Source organism: Cololabis saira, chromosome 2 (assembly GCF_033807715.1).
Source record: "Cololabis saira isolate AMF1-May2022 chromosome 2, fColSai1.1, whole genome shotgun sequence".
Taxonomy (NCBI): domain Eukaryota; kingdom Metazoa; phylum Chordata; class Actinopteri; order Beloniformes; family Belonidae; genus Cololabis; species Cololabis saira.
The window spans coordinates 7,944,986-7,968,457 of record NC_084588.1 but is presented as its reverse complement, the minus strand read 5'-3'; the positions used below and the strand labels follow the sequence as shown (position 1 = coordinate 7,968,457).

Genomic DNA, 23,472 nt, shown 5'->3' with positions numbered 1-23,472 from the left:
CACACACATATACATACACACACACATATATATAATCTTCCTCCTCTAAAATCCATCCATCCATCCATTGTCCACCGCATTATCCGAGTCCGGGTCGCGGGGGCAGCAGCCTAAGCAGGGATGCCCAGACTTCCTTCACCCCAGACACTTCCTCCAGCTCTTCCGGGGGGACTCCAAGGCGTTCCCAGGCCAGCCGAGTGACGTAGTCACTCCAGCGTGTCCTGGGTCTCCTCCCGGTGGGACATGCCTGGAACACCTCACGAGGGAGGCGTCCAGGGGGCATCCGAAACAGGTGCCCGAGCCACCTCAGCTGACTCCTCTCAATGTGGAGGAGCAGCGGCTCGACTCCGAGCTCCTCCCGGGTGACCGAACTCCTCACCCTATCTCTAAGGGAGCGTCCAGCCACCCTGCGGAGGAAACTCATTTCGGCCGCTTGTATCCGGGTTCATGACCATAGTTGAGGGTGGGAACGTAGATCGACCGGTAAATCGAGAGCTTTGCCTTTCGGCTCAGCTCCCTCTTCACCACGACGGACCGATTCAATATCGGTCTCCTCTAAAATATTATTTTTATTTTTCTCCTGCCTGGCCCTGATAATCTTCCCTAGGTTCTTGATCAATGAATGCTGGAAAACATTTCGGTTTCAATTTCTTAGGCAATAAAGTATTTTTCGGCAGGCTTGCACAACTCTGCGGTAAAAATACATCTGCACCTCCTTCATCTTTCAGCTGGGCAGATGTTTCCAGTCGTCTGTCATTCAGTGGAGCTAGAAGTCAACCATATCTTCCAGAGTTTAGTCATGAGAGGCATCCAGTGGTTGCTGATACCAGTACCTGTACTGACATGTGGCTTGTTTCAGAAGACATTCACACGACGTCCACGCTACCAGGACCTGGTTCACCCTGACACGGTGAGTTGGTTCCTGCAGCAGCAGACCTACCCATCTCCAGGAACTCGTTGAACAGGTTGAAGGCGTCCGAGTTGGCCAGGTTGTAGTTGCGCAGCCACTCCCGTATCTTGCAGATGTCACACGGCTCCACGCGCCCCTCCTCGTCACGGCAGGCCTTCTTGTAGCAGTGGCCACACTTCCTCACCAGCCGCTTCGCCACTTTTTTGCTAATTAGGCTCTGCACCCAGCTGGGGGGGGAGGGGCAACAAAACAACACACATTTGTCATGACTTACGATTATCAATAAGTAAAACTCCTTCATGGTCCTTCTGCTGAGCTGGAATATTGGACAGAACTCTTTGTGCCCAGCAGAGCTACAAGAAGGACTCCGATCAATACTCCAGCAAGCAAATGTACTTCTTTTGTTGAGTGGACCAGAGGCACATCTTCACTCATCAGTTTACAGATCAGTAGTAAGATATTGGTAATTCATGTGGCGTTGAAAATAGCTGAGTAAACGGCCATCTGGTGAGTTTAATTTTCCCGCTCAAAATGGAGCAGGAGCGCTGTAGCGCCCCCTGCTGGCAGGTGAACGCAGTTACGCTCATTTCTGAATCACCACGGGACTAAAGGGCCATTCCACTGCATTTTAAAGGCCTGGCGCCTTACATTAAAGTCCACTTTAATACCCTCAAAACTTGCTTAATCCTGGGATAAATTAACTGTTGGACAGATAAAAAATGATTTAGATGATTGAAATTTACTTTTGGTACGAATAAATAAAACATGATCAGTTTTTATCAAGTTTATTTAGGAAAATGTAAAAAATATTTCCCCAAAATAGAATGTTTTTATTATTATTAATAAAATAATAAGAATGAGCAATATTAATAATAAGAAGAATTATCATAATAATAACAACAAGTATTATTATTGCTCATTCTTCTTCTTAAAATAATAAGAATGAGCCATAATAATAAAATAATAAGAATGAGCAATAATTATTATTATTAATAATGAGAATTATCATAATAAATATTGCTCATTCTTCTTCTTATCATTATTATTATTATTAATAATAATAATAAAATAAGAATGATTCATTATAATAATAAGAAGAAGAATTAGCAATTATTATTATTAATAATATTATTACTATTATTATTAATAATAATAATAATAATAATAATAATAATAATAATAATAATAATAATAATAATAATAATAATAATATGAAATGTTGAAAAAAATCTGGTCAAAACCTTATCACAAAAAAATGACAAGCATTATGGTTAATTATGTGATCAATAGTCTTTGAGGATGAAACTGAACAGCCAATCATGTGTCTGAGGAGGGTGATGAGGGCCCGTCAGGTTCTCGGCGGGTGGATGTGTCAAGGTGTCAGGGTTGTTGAACTTGGACATGAGGGCAGCCCTAGCCGTAACCCTGCTCTGCTCAGCTGGACGCGTGTGCCTTTGCACTGCTCTGCACACTGAGATGAATGAACTTGATTGCAGAACGCATGTGTCTACCGCATCTCCATGAGGGGCCTTTTCACAGCGTCAAACGTGGTTAAGATGAATATGTTTCAGAGCAAATGTTCCTCATATAGATGGATGTGGAAAAGCCGTGAGATCATTTTAATCCAAAGTGCTGTAGATGACACAAACTCAGTATCTGCACTGTAAGTTACAAAAAGACGCTTACGGTATGGTGAACTCAAAGATGTTGTTGAGAGTTTGTTTGAGCAACATGACCACGGCCATCTGGATGAAGAGGTCTGTCAAGCAGCCGCTGGGATGGCACTGCAAGATAAACACGTCTGGGTTAAGCTCTGCAGCGCAGGTTCAACGCCTGAAACTACGTCATGTCAGTGATATCACCTCCTCCAGCCTGAACCCCGCCAGGCGCACATAGTTCCCCGGATGGCCATTTATCCTGCAACAAGACATCCATGCTTACGGAAATATCCACATTGTTGTTGATATTTACTGGGAAACAGAAGAATCCCATGTCTGAAAACTAATTCCTGAAATATCTGGCTGTTTCTTAAATGAAAAAGTATTAAAGCAAACAAGAGTTTTTGATAAAGGCAACTTCTACTTGGATTAAAGGACATAATGGACCGACTACAACCAAATTACTGCAATTCATAAATAACCTTAAAAGGTTCTGTGTTGAATTGGCATAAACGTCTTAAGGAATACATTTAATTTCATCTCTTTTCTCTCGGTGGCGGTGGAATACGCTGTACCTGCCCAGGAAAAAGGCCACATAGAAGAGGGAGGAGAAGAGGGTGAAGAACTGGAAGGTGAACATCTTGACGGTGAAGCTTCTCTCTCTGGCAGCGAATGAGTTCAGCTCCTCTGAACATGCAACACAAGCAAACCAGAGGAATGCAACCATTGGAAATGCATATCATTTGATTTAGCTTCATAGTAATAGTCCTGAACATCGCTGAGCCAGATTTCTGCAGGTCCTCCAAGTCTGGGGTTCTAGTCAGACCTGTTCCAGTAAACCCCCTAAAGCCCTGCCGGGCAGGTTTGGTCCCTCGTTGGGCTGGTATTCAACACTACTACTTAAAAGAAACTAAACAAACACCCCCACACCTTTAACTCATCAGGTTTATCCTCCCTCTGAGAACAAACATCTCATTATCATGTCTCCTTAGAGACTGAAATTCTCCGTTCTTCCCAGATAATCAATCCTATCAACTGATGTGTGTAGTAAGCCTGTTGTAGTGCCATTTATCATCGTTCATTATGACGTGTTCACGTCCGTTCTCACCTAGTGCACAGAGCTTGAGGGACACTTCGCGGTTCACCTGCAGGTCAGGAGACACAAGGAATCAGGGATCAGGGATGACAACAGCATTTGTACAGCAGAGCCCCGGCCTCGTCCATGTACAGTCCTGCCCTTCTCAGTCTCGTCCAAACGTCTTTGGGACCACTGGCCTGTTCTATTAAAACCTTGACTGGTATCCATGTTCTCTTTACCAACAGGAAATACACGGACCTGGTCCTGTCGGACCCACCTGGAACAGAGTCTGACCAGTATGGACTTTACCTTTTTTAACCTCATACCGTTGAGCGTCTGCAGACAGAGCTCACCCCCCCCCCATTACTCAATGGCACAACAACCCTACGGAGCACCAGATGTGACGCTCCCTGAACGTGTTTCATGTGGATTCAGACGTGCAGACGGTCCGCCAGCCGTCAGGAGAGAGCCGCGTCTGAGATGTGCCGAACCCCTTTCATCCTCCAGATGTTCAATTATGCAACAAAGTTGAACATGTTCCCTGACGGAGCAGCTGGTCGCCCAGGGAGACGGCGGTTTTGTCCGTCCTTGCTCAGGCTTCGGCTCATTTCTGGAAGGCAAACTCCAGACGGCCGCTGCAGCTACTCCGTCTTCCTTTCTGACTTAAAAAAGTCATGTTAAAACACAGAAAGATCTAAAAATTAGTTAGAGTCTGTGACCTTGCTGGCATTGTATCGTTTGAAGCCGTCACACATGCTTACATCGCTTGGAAAGGAGACAACCAAGAGCGAAGTTACATGAGTACGAGGCCAAGTCCACGAGGTTTGGGGAGCTCAGAGTTAAAGAGCATATTGCAGGTTAGGGTTTTTTCAAAAATTATACCTGACCTTATGTGAAAATGACTATGTGAGAAGTTAATGTAGGAATTTAATATGTTTTACAAGACATAAGGGCACGTATTCAGAGGAAAAAGTGGCTGATTTTAGCAAAGCTCCTAAAAACGCTTTTTTTTTTTTCAAACACCGCGTCATATGACGCAGCAGGAGGGAGACGTCTCCACAGCTGCCCCATCTGACTGCCCAGACCCCGTCCACACATAGCCGGGTATCTGCTAAACCAAAGATATTTTCCTACGTTTGGACCTGTCATCCACATGAAAACGCAAATAAACCAATGTTTAAAAAAACTCCGGGCAAAGTGAGGATTTTTGAAAACTCTGTTTATGTAGATGCGTGTAGACAGAGACAACCGGAGTTTTGCGTTTTCGAACGTCACATTATGCTCCAAAACAACAACAAATCTGCTCTGAGTCTGACGTCTAACGTGCGACCCAGAACTACAGATGATCCACCATCTGTCCTCCAAGCTATTTATTAAATAAATGGTCTCTGGTCTTGACCACCGTTTACTGCGTTACACCGACACAGAGCCTACGCCGTAGGGTACGCGGCGACGCGCAGACCGTACTGCGTCAATTTAACGCGGCAGCTCCGTGGCGGGACACGGGGAGAAGAACAGATGATCTACAGATGATCTACAGGTTTGGAATGCTTATGAAAGTGGTCGGAAACGCAGATCTTCGGTTCTGTGTGGAAGGTTTTTTTTTTTAACAACGATGTAATGTGGATAAACGAAGGGGGGGAAATATTCAGTTTTAAAAATACCCGGCTATTTCGGATGCATTTAATCAGAAAAAAGAGAAGATAATAATAAGATAATTTAGAAAGTACAAACGTAGACAGATTACAAGTACTCACCCATCTATTAGGAGTTACTTTCGGAGTTTCTTTCAGGAGCGCACGGGCGGGTGCTGCGGTAAATAAAGGCTGATTTATGGCTCCGCGTAAAATCGACGGCGTAGGGTACGCGGCGCACGCAGCGTTCTGTGCGTCGCCGCGTAACCTACGCCGTAGGGTCTGCGTTGGTGTAACGCGGACCCATAAATCCGCCTTTTAAAAAGCGAGTTTCAGCTGTCAATCAAAAGAACGTGGGGGGCCTAACGGGTTCGTAATTATAAGGCTGTGGCCCGTCATATTGGTGTGAATACACATTCACAACCTCTTCAGTGTCACAACTAACATTAAGATCCATTATTTTTCCTATTGTTGAATTCACCGCGCTCCCTGGTGCTACGTCACTTCCGGTTCAGCTTTTTCAGATGCGGAAGTAAAATACTCTCACAAAAAAAAACTCCGGAGGTCACTGTAGTATATATTTATGCGTATTTCAATGAAAATTCAGTTCCTACATTATTTTCCTACACATTGATTCACAGGGGTCTCCAACCTGCAATATGCTCTTTAAGCCTATTATTTTGTAATCATACATCTACTTATTTGCATTTTCGTATCTCCAGTAAGAAAAACCTGATCTGAGCGAAGGTGTCCGTCTTTATTTCCAACTGAGTGTCTTCGTTCAGGGTCCAAGTGTCCACTTTTTAAACGTTTGCTGAAGTTGTCTCGTGTTATTTTTAACCAACTTTCCTGCCCCTAGAAACCGAAGCCTGTCATAATTAGCACGTTAACGCTGTATTCCCTGATGGACCCTGGGTGCTTCAACCCCTCAGACGATCCTCCTCTCTGCTAACTGAATTGAATGTCCTTTTTGGAGGGAGGCAGCGCTCTTACGTGCACTTGTGTGTCATTCCCAGACAACTTCAGGACATCATGAAAAGCATCCAAGCATCAGGGCCAACATGGATTCAGCTATTTAGGTCAGAAGACTTGCAAAGCTGTTGTGTTGGAGTGGTTTGGCGTCAGTGTGGAGGTGTACGTACCCGAGTCATGACCTGGATGGTGATGTAGTGCAGCACTGCTCCCAGCATCACCGCCACGGTGTTGGCGTGGTCTTTTAAAAACTCCCACTCGCTGTCCGACATCAGGGGGGCGGCCACGACCCGAAACACCACGAGAATGTTAGCCAGGCCGATGATCAACATCAACTGACAAGACAAACGATCAAGAAATGTTTTCCTTCCATCTCAAGTTAGAAAATATCCAAACATTCATTTGTCTGAACTCATTGACTGCCAGCCATTTTCTCTCAAAAAAAAACCTCAAAATCAAAAAAAAAAAAAAATAAGGCCGGTGGCTCCTACCATGACTGTTACCAGGATGAGGACCAGGGTACTGCGCAGGTAGGAGTGGCGGAACTTTTTAGGTTTGCAGTTTTGATCATTGACGATTTCCATGATCAGCTCCTCCTGTTAAGACAAACACACCCAGAGGAAGAGCTTTCAAGGACACAATCAAAGTACGTTACACAGAAGGTTGTATTCAGGAATTCATTGCTGAAACAATAGATTCATAAATATTCAGAGGCTCATCTGCCGGAGGAAGCTCCCAGTGATGCATTCAGGAGTTGGGATCATAATCAATCTGTATGACGCATCTCTAACTATAATAGACTGGTGCGCCCAATGAGAGGGAACCAAATCTGTCAATGTTCAGGTCAAAAGATATAGGTGTAGTTCAGAGCTAAACCATTTGAGCTGAGAGAGTTTTCGTTCTGGTGATGCTGATTTAGTTCCCCCCGTCATCCAGCGCACTGTCAGTGACATTAACGCGGTTTATCTGTAAAGATTCTGTGTTGCAGTAAACAAGAGGGCGCTGATGTGAAAAAACTGGGCAGTATTTACCTGCACGGAACGTGTCCTTCTGTAAGGTGCCTGTAACTTTAGTTGTGAAAGGATCTAACTTAGCTGGAAATTACTTGATCTCAGTTCAAACAATCAAAACCCTTGGATCCTAATTTAAGGAGATGTTTCAATTTATAAGGAAACCTTTTATTTTGCCTATTAACATGAATGACTGATTATATGAAAGATATTTTAGATTTTTTTGTTACTGACACATAAAATCCACCTGATTGAGCCAGTACTACGAGGATGAAGTCAAGCCAGTCATATTACGGTCTGAAGTGGAATCATGTACCCGGCAGACAATTAGATTAACACATATAGTTGGTATTTTAGGCAGAAAAGCTGTACCTCCTCCTCACACCAGTCATAAACTTTCCACTCAGAGACATGTCTTGCCAAGTGTCTCTTCCACAGCTCCAGGAACAGCGTGGCTGAAAATGCAAATAAAAAAAATTATATATCTCCATAATTAATGTACCTTCAGAATAAAGAAAAATCACATTAAACGAGAAACTTACCCCAGACTGCCATGAACATCGCAAACGCCACAGTCCCTTCATTGTCAAACAAATGGCTGACCTATGTGGATACAAACACATCAGGATGCCGATAAACGGGAAAGCTTTCACTCTCGTGGTCAGCACTAAGAACTTATTGTAATAGTGGTGGTAGTAGTAGTAGTAATAGTAGAAATGGTAGTAATGGTAGTAGTAGTGGTAGTGATTGTAATAGTGGTGGTAGTAGTAGTAATGGTAGAAGTAGTAGTAGTGGTAGTAGTAGTGGTAGTGATTGTAATAGTGGTGGTAGTAGTAGTAATGGTAGAAGTAGTAGTAGTGGTAGTAGTAGTGGTAGTGATTGTAATAGTGGTGGTAGTAGTAGTAGTAGTAGTAATGGTAGTAGTAGTAGTAGTGGTAGTAGTAGTTTTCTAACCCATGTCTATAAGGAACTGCCGTCTCGCTAGACAAAAAAGAAATTATTCTTTAATCTCGGTTAACCTTTAATGCTTAATTATTATTTGTACGACTGACTGATGATCTTAATGACCCAGGACGTAGAATCAATAATCAAGATATATCAAATCAGTCTCCACATGTGATCTGAATTATGGCATCTCAGTGAATCCTGGGTGGATTCACTTTTGAAGGTACAGCTATGCCAGATATTGACATATGAATCATTTGATCTGAACAAGCCTAATATTATACAAGTTAAATTGTGTTGTGTGCAAGAACGACCAGTTAAAAACAATAGATGAACAAGCCGTCATGTTCACCTTAGCGTAGGTGCAGGTCTCTGATAGCTGCCACATGTCACACGCCTTATCACAGCGAGGACACATGGTGATGTTGGACTGACACACTTCCTTACTTGGGGCACAGGTAAACATTTAAGATTAAGATCTTAGTGTGAATGAACAAACGTACATTTAAATATATATATTATATTACACACACACACACACACACACACACACACACACACACACACACACACACACACACACACACACACACACACACACACACACACACACACACACACACACACACACACACACACACACACACACACACACACACACACACACACACACACACACACACACACACACACACACACACACACACACACACACACACACACACACACACACACACACACACACACACACACACACACACACACACACACACCTCCATATAGATGACTCACATGAGAGGGTTGCTGTTGAAAAAGGCGAGTGCATACAGGAACACGATGACCCCCAGGACAGCAGCTGGAACCAGCAGTTTGGTGTACCAGCCCAGCCACAGGTAGTACAGCGCCACCTTCTCTCCAAAGTAACACCTGCAGCATCATACACACCCCCACAACAAGTGCAAGGCGTCAGAGAGGACGAGTCTCCATCCACCGACAAACAAAAACACTCAACAAAATCATCAACATTAGTTGGGTGGGGGTTTTCTGCCCCATGACATCAAGTTAGTCGGCTGCATTTGAAGGCTAGACCTCGTTTGTGGTCCATCTGCCTAAAGGTCCCTGCAGACCTTTTGAGAGGAAATGTATTCTCTACTCAAAAACATGTTTATCTGGGAATTTCTTAACTTAGTCTCTGGGAAACCCACACATTCACCGGCCACTTCAGACAACATTTACAGTGTCCGTGTGTGAATGCTGGAACTGGACAGCTGCAAATGTGTGCGGCTCCGTGCTGGTTGAAGTGAAATACTGACAAAACGTTGGATTTCCCAGTCGGGACTGAAGGAGAATGAGCCACGAGGCGACGGTGAGTAACAAAACATCGTTTCACATTTCGAATGCAACGACAGGTGTAAATCTGGCAGACTCACCTGACATCGCTGACAGGTTGTTTGGTGAAAAGAGCCGACCATCGAGCCCAGTTCTTTTCTAGTTTTTTCTGCTCCTTTTTCTAGGAATCATAGGGGGGGGAAAAAAGCAACAAACTATAATTATCAGGATAATAAAATCCGACATACACAAAGGAGAAAATTTCCTGAAATTTTTCAAGGTTAATGTATTTCCACCTAAAAATGTAATACATTTTTGATTTGACTTTTTGACCGTATCAGACTTCATATTGTTTTTTTGAACCACACTTTCACAGATTTTGACAGGAAACTGAAGGTTGCAGAGAATTTATATTCATTAAATGCATGTTTTAATTTTTTTCATTCATAATTCACCACCAAAGAATACACACATACTACTAAATCAATAGCCAAAGTATGTCCCAACATGAACTTTGTCATCAGAGACACAAACGGGAGACGACGTACTGCAAGATGTTGTAAGGACAATAACCTAAATATAGTAAGAAAAGATAAGATACTTTATCAAAATAGTATCAAACAACAACAAAGGAACAAACAACATCCTGAGCAGGTAGAAAGATGGCTTTACATTTTAAAAACTGCTCAGGAGGATGACAAGGGGCCTCAGAGGGGACCTGGGGTGTGGATGCCGATGTGACATCAGGAAAACTGGAAAGGCGTGGAGGGGACTCCTCCTAAAACCAGCTGCTAGGAACGAGGACGTGAACACAGGGTTGAAAAGGGAGCCTTTTCTTTTTTTTTTTTAAACTGGATTTTTGTGGCAGTTAGAAAAAAGAAAAAAAACATCCATCCATTATCTCTCCCAGTAATAGTGCAGAGGATGCAGTGGTAATGGAGCGGCATCGTATACACAGTAATCCCTCGCTATAACGCGGTTCTCTTTTCACGTCTCGCTGCTTCACGGATTTGCATTGTGCATCGTGTTCTGCATTCTAATTGGCTAAACAGTCTCCCCGCTTCTTCACTTCCTGTGTCAATAACATTGGTCTCTTAGTAACAAGCTGAGAACGGCCAATGAGCTTCAGCAGCAGCTCAAGAACGGGAGCCTTTGATGAATCGTTCATTACAGTTCTCGGATATAATCCATGGTGGCATATCGGTTTATAAGAATCTTTTGGCCCAGAAGAAAAAAGAGCGACAACAACGACCCATAACTATGTTCTTCTCTCGAAAAATTCCACCTGCACCGCGGGTTTTAGAAGACGCTACAGAGCGAGTCGGGATGCCGCGGCAGAAGAGCAGTGAAATACACGCAAGTCACAATCTGTCCTACTGTACGCATTGTATTTTTCATTTTCTCCCGTTCAAATCTAATTAATCGGGTCGCGGTGGGGCGGTGCAGATCTCCACAATTTGAAGCCTTGTATAATAATTGTCCCCTCCTTGAACCGCCACCTTACTGTGGTGGAGGGGTTTGTGTGCCCGAGTGATCCTAGGAACTATGTTGTCGGGGGCATTACGCCCCTTGTAGGGTCTCCCATGGCAGGGTCTCCCATGGCAAACAGGTCCTAGGTGACGGGCCAGACTAAGAGCGGTTCACAAAGCCTACCACGAGAAGAAGGAAAGCAAGGACCGTAACGTCGCCCGGATCGGCGTGACCAGGGCCCCGCCCTGGAGCCAGGCCTGGGGTTGGGGCTCGCTGGCGAGCGCCTGGTGGCCGGGTCTTTGCCCATGGGACCCGGCCGGGCTCAGCCCGAAACGGCGACGTGGGCCCGCCTTCCCGTAGGCCCACCACCCGCAGGAAGGACCATGACAGGCCGGTGCCATGTGGACTGGGTAGCAGTCGTGGCGGTGTGCCCCGACGACCCAATCCCTGGACCAAAACCCTCACAGTGGGGACATGGAATGTCACCTCTCTGGGGGGGAAGGAGCCGGAGCTTGTGGGTGAGGTTGAGAGGTACCGGCTAGAGATAGTCGGGCTCACCTCCACACATAGCTTGGGCTCTGGAACCCAGCTCCTTGAAAGGGGCTGGACCCTCCACTACTGTGGAGTTGCCCAGGGTGAGAGGCGGCGGGCTGGTGTGGGCTTGGTTATAGCCCCTCAGCTCAGTCGCCATGTGTTGGAGTTCACCCCGGTGAACGAGAGGGTCGCTTCCCTGCGCCTTCGGGTCGGGGAAAAATCTCTCACTGTTGTTTGTTGTTTGCAGTGCGGAGTACCCGGCCTTCTTGGGGTCCCTGGGAGGAGTACTGGATAGTGCTCCAACTGGGGACTCCATTGTTCTACTGGGGGACTTCAACGCTCACGTGGGCAATGACATTGATACCTGGAGAGGCGTGATTGGGAGGAATGGCCTCCCCGATCTGAACCCGAGCAGTGTTTTGTTGTTGGACTTCTGTGCTAGTCACAGTTTGTCCATAACGAACACCATGTTCAAGCATAAGGGTGTCCATCAGTGCACGTGGCACCAGGACACCCTAGGCCGGAGGTCAATGATCGACTTTGTTGTTGTTTCATCTGACCTTCGGTCGCATGTCTTGGACACTCGGGTGAAGAGAGGGGCTGAGCTGTCAACTGATCACCACCTGGTGGTGAGTTGGATGCGCTGGCGGAGGAGGAGGCTGGACAGACCGGGCAGACCCAAACGGATTGTGAGGGTTTGGCGTCTGGCAGAGCCCTCTGTTAGGGACATCTTCAACTCCCACCTCCGAGAGAACTTCTCTCAGATCCCGGGGGAGGCGGGGGACATCGAGTCCGAGTGGACCATGTTCTCTGCCTCCATTGTCGACGTGACAGTTCGAAGTTGTGGTCGCAGGGTCTCCGGTGCCTGTCGTGGCGGCAATCCTAGAACCCGGTGGTGGACACCGGAAGTACAGGATGCCGTCAGACTGAAGGAGTCCTACCGGGCTATGTTGGCCGGTGGGACTCCTGACGCAGTAGATGGGTACCGGCAGGCCAAGCTGGCCGTGGCTCGGGCAGTCCTGGAGGCAAAAACTCAGGTCTGGGAGGAGTTCGGGGAGGCCATGGAGGAAGACTTTCGGTCGGCCTCGAGGAAATTCTGGAGGACCGTTCGGCGCCTCAGAAGGGGGAAGCAGTACTCTGCCGGCACCGTTTACGGTGTGGGTGGGGAGCTGTTGACCTCGACTGGGGACATCGTCGGACGGTGGAAGGAATACTTCGAGGATCTCCTCAACCCGACTGATATGCCTTCCACTGAAGAAGCAGAGAGTGGGGACTCTGGGGCGTGCTCGTCCATCACCCACGCCGAGGTCACTGAGGTGGTTCATAAGCTCCTCAGTGGCACCAGGGATGGATGAGATTCGCTCCGAGTACCTCAAGTCTCTGGATGTCGTAGGGCTGTCTTGGTTGACACGCCTCTGCGACATTGCATGGAGGAAGGGGACAGTACCGCTGGAGTGGCAAACCGGGGTGGTGGTCCCTCTGTTTAAAAAGGGGGACTGGAGAGTGTGTTCCAACTATAGGGGGATCACACTTCTCAGCCTCCCCGGGAAAGTCTACTCCAGGGTACTGGAGAGGAGAATACGGCCGATAGTTGAACCTCGGATTCAGGAGGAACAATGCGGTTTTCGTCCCGGTCGCGGAACACTGGACCAGCTCTATACCCTCCGCAGGGTGCTCGAGGGTTCATGGGAATTTGCCCAACCAGTCTACATGTGCTTTGTGGATCTGGAGAAGGCATTTGACCGTGTCCCTCGTGCCATTCTGTGGGGGGTGCTGAGTGAGTATGGAGTCCGGGGCCCTCTACTAAGGGCTGTCCGGTCTCTGTATGATCGAAGCAGGAGTCTGGTTCGCATTGCCGGCAGTAGGTCAGACTTGTTCCCGGTGCATGTTGGACTTCGGCAGGGCTGCCCTTTGTCACCGGTCCTGTTCATAATTTTTATGGACAGGATTTCTAGGCGCAGCCAGGGGCCGGAGGGGATCCGGTTTGGGAACCACAGGATTTCGTCTCTGCTTTTTGTGGATGACGTTGTCCTGTTGGTTTCATCAGACCGGGACCTTCAGCATGTGCTGGGGCGGTTTGAGGCCGAGTGCGACGCGGCAGGGATGAGAATCAGCACCTCCAAAACCGAGGCCATGGTTCTCCATCGGGAAAGGGTGGCGTGCCTTCTCCGGGTGGGTGGAGAAGTCCTGCCTCAGGTGGAGGAGTTCAAGTATCTCGGGGTCTTGTTCACGAGTGAGGGAACGATGGAGCGGGAGATTGACAGACTGATCGGTGCAGCGTCCGCAGTTATGCGGTCGATGTACCCGACCGTCGTGGTGAAGAAGGAGCGAAGTTAAAAGGCGAAGCTCTCGATTTACCGCTCAATCTACGCACCTACCCTCACCTATGGTCATGAGCTTTGGGTAGTGACCGAAAGGACGAGATCGCAGATACAAGCGGCTGAGATGAGTTTCCTCCGCAGGGTGGCTGGACGCTCCCTTAGAGATAGGGTGAGGAGTTCGGTCACCCGGGAGGAGCTCGGAGTCGAGCCGCTGCTCCTTCACATTGAGAGGAGTCAGCTGAGGTGGCTTGGGCATCTGTACCGGATCCTCCTGGACGCCTCTCCAGGGAGGTGTTCCAGGCATGTCCCACCGGGAGGAGACCCCGGGGAAGACCCAGGACACGCTGGAGAGACTATAGCTGTGTCCCAATTCAGGGGCTGGGTCCTTCTGAGGACGCGGTCTTCGTAGGCCACGCCTTCGAAGACCGCGAAGGCCATACCAAAGGCTGGACGGACGCTAGGGAAATGAGACGGTCTAGCCTGTGGGGGATTTCCTGGTTGCGTCACCAGCTGTTCCCGCCCTTGTCCTACGTCACTAAACAAAGTAGAAAGACAGACAGACAGACAGACAGACAGACAGACAGACAGACAGACAGACAGAAAGAAAACACGATAGAAAAGAAAGAGAGAACCAAAAAAAGAAAAAAGAAATGGAGCCAGAAGTTTTGTTTTTGTTTTTCATTTTGTTGGAGGAGGAAGAGAGGCGTGTCCGCCGGCGCCGGCGGAAATAATATATTTTTCTGAAAAAATTTGAATCTGAAAATATTTTTCTGGAAGTAAATATTTTTCTGACTGTGCGCAATGAATCTTGGGATATGGTGGGCCGCGGAGGATACAACCGATGGATCCTTCAAACAGCGGGAAAAGAAGGCTGCATTTGTGGGCTGCATTTGAAGGAACCTTCGAAATGGGACAGCCTCGGCACGCTGCTGTGATGTAATTGTTATACCCCTAAAAAAGGGGGTGTGAAACAGACACACAGACACGATGTTCGTTACTCAGCGTCCAGTTCTGTATTAGTTTTTCTCAAACATATATTTCATATATTTCAGCAAATCTATTCTAACACACCACACACACAAAACACACAGGCGCGCACAGCCAGTAAAAGTCCGTACTCCGCAGGCAAATAATATCACTCTCAAAACCAAAACTATATTTACCAGTTGCCTATAGTCCTACAAATAAAAATATATATATATACAGTGCTAAATAATATAAATTTCTTACCTAAAAAAGGGGGTGTGAAACAGACACACAGACACGATGTTCGTTACTCAGCGTCCAGTTCTGTATTAGTTGAATAACGGACACCGCGTCTCCCCTAACGGTAAGTTAGAACCCAAAATAACGTGAACAAAATAACGGTTAGACATTTCTTATAAACGATCAACAAAACGACGGTTAAACATTATTTACAAAGGGATTATGATATTAGTTTGTTTTCTTTTCCTATTACAACATCACAAATCCAAGGGCCTTTGCCAATCAGAACTAATAAATTTAAAATAGACATTTTATCACTATTACATAATCGGCCTTCAAATCCAGCTTTCGAAGGACGCAGACCCTGAATTGGGACACAGCTTATGTCTCTCGGCTGGCCTGGGAACGCCTCGGACTCCCCTCGGAAGAGCTGGAGGAAGTGTCTGGGGTGAAGGAAGTCTGGGCATCCCTGCTGAGGCTGCTGCCCCCGCGACCCGGGAACGGATAAGCGGCGGACGATGGATGGATGGATGGATGGTATAATAATTGTAAAAAAAATAAAGGTTGCTACCTTGCGGATTTCACCCATTCACGGGTTCTTTTTGGAACATAACCCCAGCGAAAAACGAGAGATTACTGTATACGATATATACACACACACACACACACACACACACACACACACACACACACACACACACACACACACACACACACACACACACACACACACACACACACACACACACACACACACACACACACAAGCCATAATCAGCAATATTAAAATAATAAAAGGCTTGCAATATTTCAGTTGATTTGTAATGAATCCAGAATGTATGACATTTTAGTTTTTTTTAATTGCATTACAGAAAATAAAGAACTTTATCACAATATTCTAATTTTCTATATATAACCCCAAGCAGGATCTTCAGGATTTAACGGCTGCAGCTGCTACTTCCAAGTGTCTAACGCACATTAGTGCACAAATAACAGACGTAGAAACGTTACCTGATCTAACTTACATCTCACACTTTCTTCAACCATGTTGAGGAAATGTATCGCCGCCATTTTTTCATGTCTGAATATACAAATATTTCTCAAGGCTGAACCGAACTGTAGTTTGGCTGTGATTTTCCAGCAGAAACTCTTTTTGGATCAGTACCACAATGTTTGTGCGTCAGCGCTGGTCAGAGACTCACCTCATGGAGGCAGAACATGGTGTCAAACACCCCCTTCGCAATCAGCTCATTAAGGTTGGACTTAGATCCTGTAAACCATAGAATAGATAAAATACGAGGGAACAAAGAGATAAAGAAATAAGTCCCCCATTAAGTGCGTAATAAATACAATGATTTTAAAAATATGTTTAAAAGCGGGTACAAAAAATAAATAGGTAAAATCAGCTGTTTATGAGTGTGATGGATGAGGGCACGAAGCTTGACATGGCTGTTTGTCCTGAATGTTAGTATCTGTATCTGTGACCTGAAGGGAGGAGCGTATACTGACTGTAGAGTGTGTGTGTGTGTGTGTGTGTGTGTGTGTGTGATGTCTGAGGCTATTTGTTGTCCCTTTCGTTTAGTCCTTCTGTTATAGATGCCCATCAGTGATTCCTGCTTCTGTCCAATTATTTTGCTGCTCAATGTAATAATTTTATTTAAAGGAGCATGAGGCAGGATTTATGAAAAAAATTTGTATACCTTTTACATTTTTTTGTAATAATGTCAGATGAAGCGTTCCAAACCAAAAAGAATGAGCCCTCTAGTGTATCTCTCCGTTGCCTTGAACAGGCTGTGTGCTGCAAAATGCGCTGCAATTCTAGGCCCGAATTTCCCGCGCTGTCCTGCGGATGTGACGTCACATGACGCTGCATGCGCGTTCTCCCCGTTCTCCCGTGCCGGCTTCGCTTTTGGCTGCAGTACCCCCGACGGCCGTCATGGTGAAGGGTGGCGCTAATGAGTCTCATTTCTTAAAAGGAGCCTCATGCTCCTTTAATGGATTGCGGTGAATGTTGGATAAGGATCCAAACCAAGCTGTTATGTTGAAAGTTAAAACTGATTCAATGAAACAATTGTAAAATGCTGTCAGGACTGATTGGTGGACTTGAAGTTTATGGAGTTTTCTAAGAAAAAAGAGGCGTTGCTGGCACTTGGAGAAAATGGATTCAGTGTTAGGTTGGAAGGTGAGGTTGTGGTCGATTACTGTCCCCAAATATCTGTATGAGTCAACCCTCTCTATAGTATAGTTTCATCACTAGTTCAGTGTGCTGTTGTTTCAGATCTCTGTGGACAGTCTGGATCACTCACCTTCTGTGTCGATGAACGTACTGTTGAGAATGAAATGAACAATCCGGATCCTGAGGGAGGAAACAGACAGAAATACCGTCACCATGGAGACGACGTGTAGCCGAGGAGGTTTTCATCGCCGTTCAGTTGATATCAGCACGCTGCCGGACCCGTTTCTGCTTAAATTAAATGTAATCGTTTGTATAGTTACTGGATTCAAGCTACTGATTGACCGTCGTTGCCGTCCTAGGTGTCTTGTTCAGGTTTTTACGTTCAGGTTTTTACATACATCTTTGTTCGCCACAGAGAACCTGCTGGTGGAAGAACCGACCATCACCGTTTACAACGTTTGAATGATGACACTCCCTGAGATCATCATTATCCAATTGCTTCCCTTCAAACAATCTTGTCTCAAACTTCATACATACTGGAAAAGTATTGCCTCTCTGTGGCTTGGGGGAGATGTTGGGAGCCGGCTCCGCTTGTTGTCGTTCTCGGGGCAGCTGCCCCTTTGTCTTTTGCCAACAAATATCAGATAAAGGCTTTTCTATTTGTAAATGTGATTGCAAAAAAGCTTATCCTCCGGACTTGGAGGGAAGACACTGCACCCACATATGTTTGTGGCTGAGAGGAACGGCAGGTAAGCTTCACCTGGACAGACAGACTTCGTATCGAAGACAGAGAGGACATGTTTAAGAAAACATGGGACCCTGTACTGCAGTGGTTCCAAGGAAAAGACTAATGTATCAATGGGAACCTCCTTGCTGTGTGTACTACTTATTTTCCTTTTCACTTTGTACAGTTTTCTTTAAATATGATTATTTTATTGTAGTGATTGTGACCTTTACTATTTTCTTATGAGATGTGCTGAACCTTCAACTTTTGCTGTACTTAAGACTCCAGTTAATGTTTCATGAAAGCATTTTCTCACTCTCTTTAGCCTTTTAGTCCATAGTCCTGACTGTAGAGACGACGTTTAATTAGCTTTAGCCCCAACATAGGTTTTATATTGGCTTTTCTAGGTACCCAAAGACACTTATCTGATACCTGCTAGTTTTCCAGTATGAGCGCAGCCAGCGGCTTCCCTTTAACTCTTATTTTTAGCCGAGCAGGTCAGTCCTCTTTATATCTGGACACATCTCAGTTTAGAGACTCAGTTTACCAAACATCAGAGTGAGACTGGGCAGCGCTGCTCCGTACTACCTGAACAACATGAGCGAGTACTGCTGCTACTGCTTGAAAGGTCGTTAAATAAACAGAGTGCTGGTTAACAATCTCGAACCCTTTCGGTAACGAGCCTCTGCTGTCGCTCACAGCTGCTGCTTCTGCAGCCTTGCTGCTGTTGCTTGTCAGGAAAAGCAAAAACTGATGTGAAAGCAGAGTCTCCCGGAGCTACCGGTCAAGCCTTCACCGTGGCAGGTGCGTTAGTTACCTGTTGGCCTGGGTCATACTGTCTCCAGACCAGTTGCAGGAGTCGGACACTTTCAGCAAATACTGATAATCTTCAAACATCGTATTGGGAGCGCGCAGGCCAAAGAAGACTTTGTCTTCTTGAACGATTCTCTACCAGACACACACACACACACACACACACACACACATTAAAGGGAGTCAAATACAGCTGCATCAAAGCATTTGGAAGAGACTCACTGCGACGGTGATGTTTTTCTTTTTCAACTCATCGATGTAAGCTTCCTGTCTCATGAACTTCTGGTCCGTTTCATCCTCGACCTTGTCGGCGACCAAGATGTAGTCGAACGTCCTCTGGGCGGGCTGCTCGGACACACACGCACACACACAATCATGAAGTGAAATCCAAGGTTTTCAACGACCAATGGCTCATGCAGGACATGAAGGACATGCAGGACAACAGTTTTGTCTGTTGGTCTCTGGTTTCTGCCGTTTTTTCAGGGATTTCAGGGATTACGTTCCCGCTTCCCTTTGACTTGATAACCTCACGACTTTTCAGCTTATGGCTTTTTAAATCTTTAACAAGTTTGCATTTGCTATATTTAGCTACATTAATGCCAAGTCTGCACAACAATTAAGCCTGATATTCCTAAATCTAGTCATAATGTGTTGTACTCTTGACTGGGCAAATAACCAGGACTGCCCTATAAAAAGTTCAGGAAAAATAACTGCCAGTGGGGTGGGGGTAGGCAAAAATATCGATATGGCAGTATATCACAATAAGTTGCCGACCGATTTGATATGGATATCAAAAATTGCTAAAAAAAAATTCTTAAATTATTATTTTTTTTAATTAAATAATAAATAAATCAAGTTTCAGACAGGCTGTAAATCCAGTACGACTTTATTATATACATTGGCTTAAATTAATTTCATATTATGCAAATAATATGAAAAAAATATGTTGTAACTTTAGCTTCCATATAGTGACAATATTATATTATAATGCACTGAGTGAAATGTTTATTTTTCATATGCAGTGAAACTTGCCAGTTTTCATAAAACAATCTGATTCTGGTTGAGCAGCACTAATATGTGTCCATGTTTACAGAGAAGAGGTTGATAATACGAACACTGAAATGTGTATTTTCTGCATTCATTTTGTTTTTTATAATTTTCTGTTGATTTTCCCAGACAAAAAATATTTTTATGAAGTGGATTCAGTGCAGTCAATAAATTCTGAATCTCTTCAGTGAAACAGATATCTTAATGTGTCGTGGATGAAATGTCTTGCAACATATCGATTATCACAGAATCGCTGTATCGTTATATTATCATTATCGTTGACAAAATATGGTGATAGTATCGTATCGTGAAGTATCTGGTGATACCCAGCCCTATAAGACCGGTACATTTTAAGTTAACAATTTTAATGTTCTTCTTGGTGACTTGAATTATTGGATGTTTTGGGGAAGCCATGGTACTATGTTTACTTAACTGTTGGCTGGACGAGCTACCTCATATGTTCAGTGACGACTTAAAAAAAGCTGTCTTCTGTTCAGAACAGGCCTCTTGCTGCACTCTATTGTTTCAGTAATTGTAATACTGAACTTTAATTACTTCAAAAGGTTTGTTAACTACAGTTTGCACTGTTTCAATGAATGGAACAAATTTTCTGAATACATCTTTGATTCATTTTTTCCCGCATTTGCAGATGTAGACTATGTTCTACATCTACGACCACACCCTTATTTATAGATTTATCAGAGAGTATTTCAGATACTGGCATCAGAAGTTAAACGCTGTCACCCTGTGGACCAACTCCGTCACACACTGTCCAGCTGATTGATGGGCTCGACACCGATGCAGACGACCGACGAGAGATTCAACTCCAGAGTTCAGATGTTTAAAAACCTGAGCCTTTAACTTCCTGAATGCCAACGAACAAGTTCCTTTACTGTTACTTCAGGGACGTTCAGGGAGTGAGTCTCTGACGTTCTGCGTCAGACCCACGGCACAGATGAAGACGCCCTCTGATCCATCACTTTGATTTGTTCTCGGGTCGTTACTCTCCCATCGGTTCAAAACACGAGGGATCTCACACACGGTGGGATTTTTGAAAGTTTCAGCAGATTTATCTGTAGTGCCGACAGCTGGACATCAGGGCCGGGGCTTCAGGGGGGGGCGGTACTCCCCCCCACCCCGGGACCCAATGGGACCCGCCCCTGAGGCAGCAGGCCCCACCCGTGAGATTTTTTTAATTTTTTTTTTGTGGCACCACTTGGTTCATATTAGGTATAAAGTAATCTTAAATATTTTGTATTATTATTTTATCAAATTTGAGAAATATCTTTCACAATCTCTAATAGGCTATGTACTACGGAAGAGAATTAGGGCCAGGCAGGAGAAAAATAAAAATAATATTTTAGAAGAGGAAGATTTTTTTTTTGCCATTATGCACTTCGAGAAAAAAGTCAAAATGTCGAGATTAATGTTGAAGTACAATTTTGAGAAAAAAGTCGAAATGAAATAAAGTTGAAATGTTGAGAAAAAAGGCAAAATTTCGACTTTATTCACGAAATTTCGACTTTATTCTTGAAATTGTATTTCAACATTATTCTCGACATTTCGACTTTTTTCTCGAAGTGCACCATAAAAAAAAAATCTTCCCCTCTCAAATATTTTTTTTTCCTGCATGCCCCTAATACTCTTCTGTAATGTTCTGCTCTTACATGTGTTAATGCTTGTATGCCCCATTGTTGGGCATGTGTAGGCTATGTTACTGAGACGGGTATTTTTGCAGCCTGGAGCGTCTCGTCTCATGACCTCCAGGTCCCAGACGGAGGCCATGAGACGAGAGGCTCCAGGCTGAGACGAGAAGCTCCAGGCTGCAAAGGGCCCGGTCATAAACACCAAGTATTCCCAGCTAATGATGCTGTAAGGACCAATCAGCTCCCAGAATGCTGATAAAACTGCTTTCAGAAACATTGTGGGGCAGAATTACCAAACAGATCCAGGGCAGCAAACAGAGGACGCCAGAGGTGTCTGTATCTACAGCAGTGCACTGCTATTAGGACACTAACCTGGTGCATTATATAAAATATGACATTAAACATTCACCCAAAAGCTGTTATTGTTGAATACAAAAGGCACTTTTATTTTAAGTTTAATGTAAAAAAGACATTTGGCCATGTTCAATGCCAGTTTCACACCACGCGCATGCATCAATTTAATGACGAGACTACTGGGATTAAAATTCACCGGGCGAAAATGTAATAAATTAAAAATAATAGGTCTTTAGACATACGAATCAATTTAAAATCGGAAAATCGATTTTTTTCAACACAGGCCTACTACACAGTTGCCAGGCTGCAACATGAAGCCCAGTAACGGAGATGACTTCGTCCTGCCACGTCCACCAGGCGTCTGACCGCGCTGTTGCATGTGAGCATGTGCAAATGCCGCAGACAGGAAGAACTTCCAAAACAAAAAACAACGTCTCCCTATTGGACCCAAAGTTCAAACTGAAATTCAAACTTATGCAAAGCTGGTTTCCGTTTATCTCTCAGATCTGCAGTCGGTCTGCTCTCATAAACGCCGTGAAGACATAAAGACTCCTCAACCGTCACCGACGCAGTTAAAATCAGATCAGTGCGACACGAGCACAACGGGGCCTTCTCTCAGCCGCACACCTTTTTACATACAAGTCGCATCACGTCGGCGGCCAATGAACCCGCTGGCTCAGCGCATGAGTCAGCTTGGTTCTGCTCCAGGTAGCAGGTTCATGGAGTTACACCTGCTTGGCTGTTTCAGCTGGGGACGGTGAGGGCAACCGTTCAGGCACATGACAGAGACACACTGGATAAACCAGCCAGCTGCAGATCCAGTTATAAATGTAATCAAGATGTGCCAAAGCAAATGAGACTTGAAACACGGGATCAGGGCCAGAGGTTCGACCCGTATCTGTCCAGGTGTGATGCTGCACCCGTTTATCTACTCAGCGGAGTTAAAGGTCCTTTCATTCGAGTACTTGTCCTCTGTATTTGCACATCTCCGATGAGGTCAGGTTATCTGGCCATTTATGGAGGAAACACTAAAGAGAGGAGGTGAGAGGGACTTACCAGGGAGCGGAGCAGAGGCTCGCTGCTGAGCGGCTCCTTCTGCTGGTCCGCCAGCTCGAACGACTCCTGTCACACACACAAGTAAAACACACTTAACTTCAACACAAAAACCATGAAATCAACATTTGAACATAGACAAATGATGTTAACTCCTTTTGGTGGCAAGTTGTAGATAAGTTATCTGAGATAGTTGACCTCCATATACCTTGTCTTCCTAATATTATACTGTTAAACGATGACTCTTCTATCACTCTAAATAGAATTGAGAAGAAAATATTATTTTGTGGACTAAAAGCAGCTAAGAAAATTCTAGTCATGAGATGGAAAACTCCAAAAGTTTTGAATATATGTCACTGGTTTTCATTATTTTTGTATGTACTGTCTTTGGAACTCTCAATTGTGCGATTACACGGCGCAGCAAAAGAAACTGTAGATGCCTTATCTTAGGCCGTGCAGAAAGCACGTTCTCTCTTGTAAAAATGAGTTAGATGTAATTGTAATGTGTATTTTTGTATTTTTTTTTCTATTTTTTGTTGGTGCTTGTTTTGTTTTTTCATATAAGGATTGTGTTTCATGTAGTATTTAAGTT

At 44.9% G+C, this 23,472-nt stretch overlaps 1 protein-coding gene across 2 annotated transcripts in view; it reads right to left on the bottom strand.

Moving 5' to 3' along the window:
* The window catches only part of ano9b (anoctamin 9b), a 37,699-nt gene that overhangs the window by 6,617 nt on the left and 7,610 nt on the right, over window positions 1-23,472 (bottom strand). For both annotated transcript variants that reach the window (XM_061737045.1, XM_061737052.1), the window contains 17 exons: window positions 22,884-22,949; window positions 19,003-19,125; window positions 18,785-18,915; window positions 17,374-17,423; window positions 16,270-16,337; window positions 9,638-9,717; window positions 9,000-9,134; window positions 8,560-8,653; window positions 7,805-7,865; window positions 7,635-7,717; window positions 6,744-6,848; window positions 6,423-6,587; window positions 3,677-3,713; window positions 3,144-3,255; window positions 2,773-2,827; window positions 2,597-2,694; window positions 941-1,137 (listed from right to left, as the gene is read on the bottom strand). In XM_061737045.1, the coding sequence (XP_061593029.1) occupies window positions 941-1,137; window positions 2,597-2,694; window positions 2,773-2,827; window positions 3,144-3,255; window positions 3,677-3,713; window positions 6,423-6,587; window positions 6,744-6,848; window positions 7,635-7,717; window positions 7,805-7,865; window positions 8,560-8,653; window positions 9,000-9,134; window positions 9,638-9,717; window positions 16,270-16,337; window positions 17,374-17,423; window positions 18,785-18,915; window positions 19,003-19,125; window positions 22,884-22,949 (1,660 nt within the window). The remainder of the gene's footprint in view (window positions 1-940; window positions 1,138-2,596; window positions 2,695-2,772; window positions 2,828-3,143; window positions 3,256-3,676; window positions 3,714-6,422; window positions 6,588-6,743; window positions 6,849-7,634; window positions 7,718-7,804; window positions 7,866-8,559; window positions 8,654-8,999; window positions 9,135-9,637; window positions 9,718-16,269; window positions 16,338-17,373; window positions 17,424-18,784; window positions 18,916-19,002; window positions 19,126-22,883; window positions 22,950-23,472) is intronic.